Genomic DNA, 10,895 nt, shown 5'->3' on the forward strand with positions numbered 1-10,895 from the left:
TTTATCAAAAAAAATAAAAAAATATCTGAAGTACTACATGTGGAGACAATTTTCAATCATATTTTCAACAATTTTGCTTATTACACCTCGTAGTTTGATATGTTAAGAACCGTCATATTTTAGTTGAACCGTCATATGTTAGTTGCCCTAGTCTTGGACACTGGGGCTGTCTCCGAGGTTATTTGAGGTTGGACATGCCTATGTTATGTTTATAAGGGTTTAGTTAATGTTTGGTAAGTTATGGAAGAATTAGAGAATAAGTGAATTGAAGAGAATACGTTTTGGCAAGTTTTGTTCTGAAATTATTTATACGGACCATATTTTTAGGATACGGACCGTATCTTGAAATACTGGCCGTATTTAAGAATCTAAAAATTTGATAGAGAAGACAGATTTTGAGTACGGACCGTATCTTTATGGCGGTGGACTTTGCTGATTTTATATATTACGACCTCCCTTCATTTTTAAGTCATTTTAACTCAACCCCAAGTTCATATAAGCTTTAGAAACTTCTTCCATCATATTCAATTACTTCCCCAAGAAAAAATCAAGGATCAAAGTGAGAATCAAGTGCCGAGGGTTTTCAAAGTCTTGTTAAAGCTTGTCTCTTCTTCTTGTAGGAGTTTTGGAGGATACTTCAAGGTGAAGTGATCTTGGAATTGAAGTGTTATTGAGTTCTTGAGGTAAGATTTCATCTTATTTCTATGTTTATGAGTTTATGTCATAGTTATGTTAAGGTTTGAGAGAAAGAAATTGGAGGAAAAGTTCAAACATGAACTTGATGTTATTTGAGTTGTACTTGAGCAATGATTGTTAGGGTGTTTTGAGCAAAATCTTGTTATGGGGAATATGTAACGACCCGTTTGGTCGTTATTGCATCTCCGACATTTTTGACCCTTTCCCGAGCTTGGTTAGCTCGCTTTTGCCTCGAGGGGACCGTTGACATGCTTCCCGATGTTTTCAGAGTTGATTTGGGTGACTTTTTGTGAAGTTTGCGGCTTTAAGCGAAAAAGAGTTAACTCAAAATTGACTTTTCGGTAAACGGACCTTTTTCGAAAATCTGTCGATTCTGAGAGTTCCGGATGGTTATTTAGAACTTGTGCGTATATCTAGTTCGGTTCCCAATGCACTCGGATGCATTTTAGGACTTGGGTTGGGAAGTTGGTTATGAGGTATCGGGGGTTGACTTAGTCAACGAGACCTCCGACGAAAATTCTGAGGCACGAGTGCGTTCGTAGCGCGTTTTTATGTATATCTACATATTTGGTTTGTGTCTGGGAGGTTCCGGGATGGTTCCGAGTGTCGATTCCAAGTTTGGAAGACACCAGAATTTATCTGGTGTCTGGTGGCCGCCATAGCGGTTAGGTGGCCGCTAAAGCGATGGGGTGGCCACCATAGCGATCGGGTGGCCGCCATAGCGGTTGGCCGCAAAAGCGGTCGGGTGGCCGCAACAGCGGCTGATGGGCAGAATACGCTATTTTTAAGTTTTAAAAGCCCCAACCTTAAGTCATTATTTCATTCTCATATCTCTAAGCTTCGGAGGCAATTTTGAGAGGGTTTCCACTAGTTCTTCACAAAGGTAACATCCTTGACCTTAGAATCATCTATTCACTTCTCTTAACCATTAATCTATGGTAAGATTCTTCCTAAGAGTATGAAGGCTAAGTAGGTTTTGGGGTTTTCTTCTATAATGAACTTGTGGTTATAAAACCTTGATTTGCTGGTGGCTTTAGCTTGGGTAAGCATGGAATTGATGGATAATAGCTATAGTAACTTGAATATTCCATTTCTAAGGCTTAATTATGAATTAAAAGCTAGGGTTTATACCCAAATTTGGGGATTTTCTATATAATCCGAATTTTGAGTAATTGTTAACTAAATTGGTTGATTATTAATGGGAATTGAACATCTAGAACACTAATTCCACGGTGAGAGCTTTAGATTATTATTTTTACTTTATTAGTTTATGAACCCTAGTTTATGGGTTGGAATTTGGGGATTTAATAAGAGTTAAGTTTACTAAATACCTTCTTCTTGTTTCTAATTTCGCATTCTAATATGGTAGACTTTGATTATCTTGAGGCTCAACGTAAAGGAAGGGCACAAGTTTGACTCGACATTACTGGTCGGCCTGCCAGGTAGGTTACGGCTTACCTTTGTGGTGAGACTTCGACTAGCGAAGCGTATATTTAGATAATATTGTCGGAGATTCATGTAAACCTTCGGGTATGAAGTTTGGGTTGGATGTTGCCTTAGGGTTTGTTATTGCTTGTGACTTGTTTGATCGGGCTTGTGGCCTGTAGACTCCATAGGACCTTGTTTGGTATGTTGTGTATAAATTGGTGGATTGTTTGTGAATTGGGAGTCAAACAAAATGATGAAATTTGTTGATATTGATACTAGTACTTAGTGTACGCCTTGTTATTGGTATAACAATCTTGGGATATTTGATCCTTATTGTTATGGAAATTGGAGATTCGTTATGATTACTCTGTGGATCATTGTTGATGATATTGGTGCGCTTTGTATGGCACAGTTGTGTATCATTTGTGATATTGGTGCACTAAGTTTGGTAAACTTGATATTGTTCATGGATTGTACTTGCATGGTTCCATATTCATGGCATATAGATTATTGAGTCATCCTAGGCTTGTGACACGGGATGACAGGTTATGCTAGGCTGTGTGATACGGAATGACCGAGATGGAAATACTTATACTAAATTGTTAGGCTTTGTGATTGGTACTGATCATAGAAATGAGAAGGAAACATTGATGACTATGATATTGTGAGACTTGATTATTAGTAGAATTGAGAGTTGTGACTCCATTGTGGTTTATCTTGTTGCCTTGATGATGATATTACTTGTGTGCCCCTGCGTGGCACGGTTGGTTGATATGATTCATTGATACTGTACTTGCATCATATTTATACTGCATATATTATTGCATGGGATATTGAATCATCTCTGGGCTGTGTGCGGAGTGATCGATATTCTCTGAGACATATTAGATACTGAGTCATCTCTGAGCTGTGTGCGGAGTGACTGATATGGAACACTAATATTATGAGACTTTCGGATATTTGGTCCTCTGAGCTGTATGCGGAGTGACGGTGCTTGGACTTCGCGGGTCCCCCATGGGTTGTGTTGTCGAGGCGTGGAGGTATTCCGCCATCGGAGTACAAGAGTACAAGCATTGCATTGCATCACATTGCATTCATACCTCACATTGCATTGCTTTGATTATACTTCTTGTCTGTTTATGAGTTAGACTACGTTGGTTGGATCGTACTAGTGGACTTGGTTGGATCATACTAGTGGACTTATTTGATATATGTGAATAGTTGGAACAATTGAGATTTTTGCTATAATATAAGGTTGGATATGAACGGTGATTACATGGAAAAGCATGACTTGTACTCTATCGTTACTTGTTTTCTTTTACCTTATTGTCCTTATATATGTCAACTTGCTTAGTCGGCCTATGATACCTACCAGTACCGTTGTTTTGTACTGACCTACGCTTGCTGCATTCTTTTATGGATGCAGAGTATTAGACATGTTCACTCTTTTCCCTCGCGGCTGATCGGTGAGGCTACTGTAGAGTCATTCCAGGGTGAGCACGATGACGGTCGCTGTCCGGATGTTCTTTTCCTTACTTACTTGTCTTACTCTTATTTCGAGACAATTGTATTATGAGACTTTTTGATGTGCCGCAAATTTTGGCACATTCTATGCCTTTGTGACTAGAAATATTGCTTGTTTTTAAGTATTTTTACATTGTTTCTTATGATATTTTTGTGTTTTATAGGGGTGGTTAACTAAGAACCGGAAATGAGATGAAATGCTGAAAAACGGACAAATTGGAGCGAAACGACGGTCCGTAACTCATGTTACGGACCGTATCTGTATCCGTAACTCATGTTACGGTCCGTAACCCATGTTACGGTCCGTAACATTGAACCGTAACGAGCCAAATTTCCGAGAAAGTTTTATGAACTTTATCGGTGTTACGGAGTGATGTTACGGTCCGTAATTCATGTTACGGTCCGTAACGTTTGACCGTAACATCAGCCAAAATTCCAGAGTTGCCAAGAAAAGTCACAAGTTACGCCTCGAAAGGACGGACCGTAACACTGGTTACGGTCCGTCGCATGGTGACCATAACAACAAATAGACAAAACGACGAAAGCGAAGGACGGACCGTAACACGAGTTACGGTCCGTAACAATTCAAAGACAAGGGCGAGTTTTGTCCGAAACTTGCGCGATTTTTGGCTCTATAAATACTTAATGTAGGGTTTTAATTGAGATTGATTCTTGTTTTGGAGCGCGTAAACCCTAGGTCTTCGATCTCAAAAGTTGTTGGAGCATTTAAGACAACAACTTCACTTTCATTCCATCTTGTATTTGCATTGTAAGTTCATTATGTTTACTTGTAAGCTTTCTTTGATATCCAAAATTATGAGTAGCTAATTTTAAAGCTAAGGTTGTGATTCCCATGATGGATATTATGTGAATGGGTTTCTATTATTGATATATGCATAATGGGTGTTGGTATTCATTCGGTTTTGTGATTTAGTGTTGGGTGATGAGTGCAAGCATTATCCTAAGCCATTATAGTAATTGTTCTTGGAAAAGAAAATTAGTATTGGTAAAATTGAATGACAATGACTCGAGGCGTTAACCCTCGTTTAATAGACTAACTTAGGAATGAGAACAAGTCTAAATTGGCATTTTTGGTCATTCTTCAGTTGCAACTCTTTTACATTCGGAAGAATCATGAAGAGGTAATACGACTTAACTGTTGGAAAACATTAAGAAGTTCTTAAGAGACCAAGTGCATATTCACAGAACAACCATTAGAAGTATATCACATTGAAACCTAAAACATAATATCTAATCAAATTGGGGAACACAACCTTAGTCTCTATTTCGCATTAAATACAATTTCAGTTAAAGTACTTAACTACATTATTCAACAACTCTTTCAAACTATTAGGAATAGGATTAAAGCATTTAAAGATTAGTATCACGTCCGATTAGTACTCTGTTCTCTCCATATTCCCTGTGGGATTCGACCCCAACCTTGTTGGGTTACTATATTTGACAACGTCCGCTTTACGCCATTAATAGGTGTAATTTGAGCGTATCAAATTTTGGCGCCGTTGCCGGGGAATACGGTTTAGAAATTACTAATTGTGTGTACTATTCTTTAAAACTTTTTCTATTCCATCACACCTCGTTTGCTGTTGTAGTGAACCAGGTGAACATGGCAGGAAGACACAATCGCAATCAAGGAAATCAAGGGGGAATCCAAGTGAACCACCCTGACCCAGACACAGAGGATGATGAGAATGTATTTGCGGAATTCATCGACGAAGCTGATTATGCTTCTGCTGTAGTTCCTCCTAGAACGGGAAATGCAAATTTCAAAATTGATAGTTCTATCTATCAGCTATTGAAACTTGAAGGCTATTTCCGAAATTCCTCGGAAGATTGTCCACTCCGACACCTGAGGAACTTCCTGCAAGTATGCTCTCAACAATCTCAAGGTGCTGTTCCTGCTGATGCACTGCGGTTACGAGTTTTCAAATATTCCTTAGCTGACCAAGCGAGGGAATGGTATGAAAAGCTCCCCAGCAATTCTATTCATACCTGGAACGAGTTAGCCAATGTATTTTTGAAAAAATGGTTCCCACCAAGCAAAAAGGCTGAACTTCGGGACAAGATCTTTGAATTCAAACAACTTCCGGGGGAACAGTTATATGCAGCATGGGAGCGTTTCAAATATTATCTAGCTCAGTCTCCGACTCATGGATTTCCGGATACAATCCTCACAGAGAAGTTCTACAAGGGGCTAGATACCATGAATCAAATTGCTGTCAACACTGCAGCTGGGGGATGCTTCATGGACAAATCATTTGTCAACATCACCAGGTTGCTCGACAAGCTTACTACTCACAATCAAGCCTGGCACTCTAGTGATAGTGAAATCCTGTCATATGGTAGTCCCTCTGCTGCCGCGGTGGCCAAAGAAAATCATGAGCGAGATCATGCGTTTGCTCAATTGCAAACCACCGTGGATTTATTATCGAAAAGGCTTATGGAGAAAGAAGCCAAAGGTGTGAATGTTGTCGATGAGATGCCACCTCATGCTCCCGGAATGTACCAAGTCTCTGACGAAGCTTATCTAGAGGGGCAACCACAATATGAGGATGCGAATTATGTCAATAACTCACAAGGAGGTTATCAACGGCAGAACTATCAAGGTCCTGGTAATCACCCATGGCAAAAGCCTCAACAACAATTCCAAGGGAATAATTATGGAAGAAATGATCAGGGTAATCCCAATCAAGGGAATTACAACAACTATAATTATGGCAACAAGAGCTCCAACCCCTACATTCCACCTAGGGGGCAAGCATCAAATTCCCAACAGTGGAGAGATAATTCAGCTAATAACTCTGCGGGTAACACATCTAATGATTCTGCGGAACTAAAAAGTATGATGCAGAAAATGCTGATGAATCAAGAGAGAACTGAGGGCACAATCAAAGGCATGGCCCAAGTTCAACTATCTCGTTCGACCATTCGGAAGCTTGAAGCGCAATTTAGAGACCTCTCCGAGAGAAGTGTATAATCCTCAACGGGGACAACTACCGAGTGATACAAGGCCCAAATCCAAAAGGTAGTGGAGTCAACTCGGTGGAGAAGGTACTTGCTATTAGCACCGGGGTGGAAAAGTACTTCAAAGTGCTAATAAAAAGGTGATTGATGCGGAACCAATTGTTGAAAAAGAAGCACGGCCTAATGTATCCGAAGATATTGTGGAGGAAGAAGTAGGGGGAGGAAGTCCCTATTGTAGCCGAAGAAGAAAGGATCTTGATAACCCCATGGTACAAGGAGAGGAACATGAAAAGAAGAAGGCAAAACTTTCTGGCGCTCTTCGCCCTTTGAGCCAATTGTTCAAACCTTTACCGCCTTTTCCTCAAAGGCTAGTGAGAAAAACAGAAGATGAGAAGTGCTTGCGATTTTATGATCAACTCAAGCAGTTGACGATGAACATTCCTTTTATGGATGCTGTCCAAGAAATGCCTGACTTTGCCAAGTATTTGAAGGATCTCTTAACAAAGAAGAAAAAGCCATTGAAACACGACACTGTGGGTATCACTCACCGCGTTAGTGCCATTCTTTCCAAAACCACGGTCAAAAGAGGGAAGATCCGGAGCATTCACAATTCCATGCACCATAGGGCGGCGAGAATTTCGCCGTGGCTTTGTGTGATAACGGGGCTAGCATAAATCTTATGCCCCTGGAAATTTTCAAGAGATCAGGGCTAGCGATGCCAAGGCCAACTACCATGAGGTTGCAGATGGCTGACAGATCAATAAAAAGGCCAGTGGGGGTAGTTGATGATGTACTTGTTCAAATCGGGAAATTCCTACTGCCGGCAGATTTCGTGATTCTTGATTGTGCTATTGATCGAGAAATTCCTATTATTCTGGGAAGACCTTTCCTTGCGACAGGGAGGGCTCTTATGGATTCCGAGAAGCACGAAATAAAGTTTCGGGTGAACGATGAGGAGGTGACTTTTCACGCAAGCAAAGGCATGAAATTACCTAGTCCTTATCAAAGTATTTCGGTCATTAACTCGATTGATGAAGTTGATGAAGCGGTAGAACTCAAAATGGAGGAAGAATGTTTGAGAGAAGCATTATTGGCCATCTTGGTGAATTTTGATGCCGAACAAATGGAGGGATATATTGAGACAGTGAATTCGCTCACCGGTCTGGGGTCTTACTCTTATGAGCCCAAGAAAGGTCGGGACTTAGAGAAACGAATAACTCCTCCAAAAACCATCAATTTTAGAGCCACCAAATTTGGACCTCGAAAAACTTCCATCTCATCTTAAATATGTGTTTCTTGGAGTAAATGACACCCTCCCAGTTATTGTGTCATCACTTCTGAATGAGGGCCAAGTTCAAAGACTCATCGCAATCTTACGGAAGCATTTAAGAGCTTTGGGTTGGACTATTGCAGACATCCGGGGGATTCCCTCCGGAATTTGTGAGCACCGAATACAGTTGGAGGAGGAAAGTTCGCCAAGTATTGAGCATCAGCGAAGATTAAATCCACCAATGCAAGAGGTGGTGAAGAAGGAGATTATTAAGTGGCTAGATGCTGGGGTGGTTTATCCTATTGCAAACGAGTCCATGGGTGAGCCCCGATTCGGTGTGTGCCAAAGAAAGGGGGCATCACGCTGTTGTCCCTAACTCTAAAAATGAGTTGATTCCAACAAGGACCGGCCACCGGTGGAGAGTGTGTATGGACTACCTAAGGTGAATGCGCATCTTGCAAGGACCACTTCCCTATGCCCTTTATTGATCAAATGCTTGATCGGCTAGGTGGGAAGATCTTATTCTTTTCTTGGATGGGTACTCGAGGTACAACCAAATTAATATCGCATTGGAAGACCAAGAAAAGACTACTTTCAACAGTCCCTATGGGACATTCGCTTCACTCGGATGCCATTTGGTCTTTGCAATGCTTGCTTACCTTCCAACGATGCATGATGTCCATATTCTCTGATATGGTTGAAAACTTTCTTGAAGTTTTCATGGATGATTTCTCTGTGGTGGGAGATTCATTCGATGAATGTTTGGGTCATCTTGATCGGGTGCTACAACGGTGTGAGGAGACCAACCTCGTGCTCAACTGGGAGAAGTGCCATTTTATGGTCAAGGAGGGCATTGTCCTTGGCCATAAGATTTCAGAAAGAGGGATTGAGGTTGATCAAGCTAAAATCGATGTGATTTCACAACTCCCCCACCCATTTCGGTAAAAGGAGTTCGGAGTTTCTTGGGACACGCCGGATTCTATAGAAGGTTTATCAAAGACTTCTCCAAAATTGCAAATCCAATGTGCAAACTCTTGGAAAAAGAGTCCAAATTCAATTTTGATGAGAAGTGCATCGGGCGTTCGACGAGTCGAGTCAAATTAACCTCCGCACCTATTGTCGTGTCCCAGCATTGGTCACTTCCTTGAATTAATGTGTGATGCCGGTGGGCTTGCAATCGGCTTGTTTGCAGTGGCCAAGCAAACAAAATCTTGCACCCAATTTATTATGCCGAAAGAAACGTTGAATGGAGCTCAACCGAACTATACGAAGAACAAGTTAATTACTTGCTATTGTTTATGCCTTTGAAAAGTTCCGGGCTTATTTGTTGGGTGCCAAGGTGGTAGGTTCACACCGACCATCTTTGCTTTAAGGCTATTTGATGGCGAAGAAGGATGCCAAGCCTCGGTTGATAAGATGGGTGTTGTTGCTACGGGGAATTTGACTTTGAAGTCAAAGACAGGAAAGGTCGGAAAATCAAGTAGCGACCATCTTTCTGACTAGAAGCACCGAGAAAGGCACCTATTGATGTCTTTGATATTGATGACGCTTTTCCGGATGAAAGAGTCTTGGTCATCTCCATGATGTGGCACCATGGTGTGCCGATATTGCCAATTATTTATAACCGGCATCGTTCTGCGCAGTTGAAGACATATCAAAAGAAGAAATTCTTGAGAGGCTAAATATCATGTTGGGATGAGCCTTACTTATTCGAACATGTCTTTGCCGACAATATGATCTAGAGATGTGTGGCGGAATGCGAGGTGATGGATATTTTAAAGGCATGCCATGATTCTCGTTGGTGGACATCACGTGGAAATCGAACGATGACCAAGGTGCTAGAGTGTGGCTATTGCCGGCCATTTTATCGTGATGCAAATATGTTGGCACGCTCTTGTGACAAATGCCAACGCCAGTGGCACAATAGGTCGGAGGCATGAAACTCCGATGAACTTCGTTCTTGAGGGAGAGCTCTTTGATGTATGGGGGATTGATTTTATGGGGCCCTTCGTAAGCTCATACGGCACGAAGTACATTCTTGTCGCAAGGATTATGTCTCCAAATGGGTGGAGGCGGTGGCTTTGCTAACAATGATGGTAGGAGAGTCAATGCGTTTCTCAAAAAGAATATCTTCACTAGATTTGGCACTCCTGAGCTATTATTAGTGATGGTGGCTCTCATTTCTCGCAATAAACCATTTGTCGATCTTCTTGAAAAATATGGCGTGCATCACGGGGTTGCCACTCCATATCATCCTCGACGAGTGGTCGAGTTGAGGTCTCAAACAGAGAAATAAAAGCATCTTGGCAAAGACGGTCAATGAATCGCACTGACTGGTCTAAAAAGTTAGATGATGCTTTATGGGCATATCGCACGGCATTCAAAACGCCTATAGGGACTTCACCATATAAGTTGGTATTTGGGAAGGCATGTCATTTGCCTATTGAGCTTGAGCATAAAGCCCTTTGGGCATTGAAAAAGCTAAATATGGATTGGCATGAAGCAACCAAGCTGCGGTTGTTTCAAATCAACGAGATGGATGAATTTAGGTACAATGCCTATGAAAGTGCAACATTGTACAAGGAAAAGATGAAGTACTATCACGACTCGAAGATCCTAAAAAGGGATTTTCAGCCAAAAGATTTGGTCTTGTTGTACAATTCACGCCTGAAGTTCTTTCCGTGCAAGTTAAAGTCTCGTGTCCGGCCCGTTTGAAATTGTAAGTGTTTCCCCAAATGGAAGTGTCATTGAGGTGAAAACCAAAGATGGCACTCGAACTTTTAAAGTGAATGCGTAAAAAGTAAAGCATTACCATTGGTGTATTGATGATGGTAAGGTGGTTGATAGGTATCATTTGAAATACGGCTCTGAACTCGAAAATGAGGTACCACGTCGGTACGTGACGTTAAACCAAGCGCCGTGTGGAGGCAACCCACATTTACCGCTTTGAAATTTGTTTAAATTTTGTATTTCCTTTGTGTTCTTTTGTGTTTAT

The 10,895-nt window shown here is 41.2% G+C and overlaps 2 protein-coding genes and 1 non-coding gene across 3 annotated transcripts; 2 read left to right on the forward strand and 1 right to left on the reverse strand.

Moving 5' to 3' along the window:
* The first annotated feature begins 5,272 nt into the window (after nucleotides 1–5,272).
* LOC132054221 (uncharacterized) lies at nucleotides 5,273–7,304 on the forward strand. The gene is made up of 2 exons (XM_059446266.1): nucleotides 5,273–6,637; nucleotides 6,732–7,304. The coding sequence occupies exons 1-2, from the start codon at nucleotides 5,273–5,275 to the stop codon at nucleotides 7,302–7,304; spliced, it is 1,938 nt and encodes a 645-aa protein (XP_059302249.1).
* On the reverse strand, nucleotides 5,717–5,823 carry LOC132055001 (small nucleolar RNA R71). The gene has a single exon (XR_009414469.1). It is a non-coding gene; the product is annotated as a small nucleolar RNA R71 (small nucleolar RNA).
* A 2,915-nt stretch (nucleotides 7,305–10,219) lies between the features above and the next one.
* LOC132054222 (uncharacterized) lies at nucleotides 10,220–10,615 on the forward strand. Its single transcript, XM_059446267.1, has one exon. The coding sequence runs from the start codon at nucleotides 10,220–10,222 to the stop codon at nucleotides 10,613–10,615; it is 396 nt and encodes a 131-aa protein (XP_059302250.1).
* The last annotated feature ends 280 nt before the right edge of the window (nucleotides 10,616–10,895 follow it).

Source organism: Lycium ferocissimum, chromosome 4 (genome assembly GCF_029784015.1).
Source record: "Lycium ferocissimum isolate CSIRO_LF1 chromosome 4, AGI_CSIRO_Lferr_CH_V1, whole genome shotgun sequence".
NCBI classification, from domain to species: Eukaryota; Viridiplantae; Streptophyta; class Magnoliopsida; order Solanales; family Solanaceae; genus Lycium; species Lycium ferocissimum.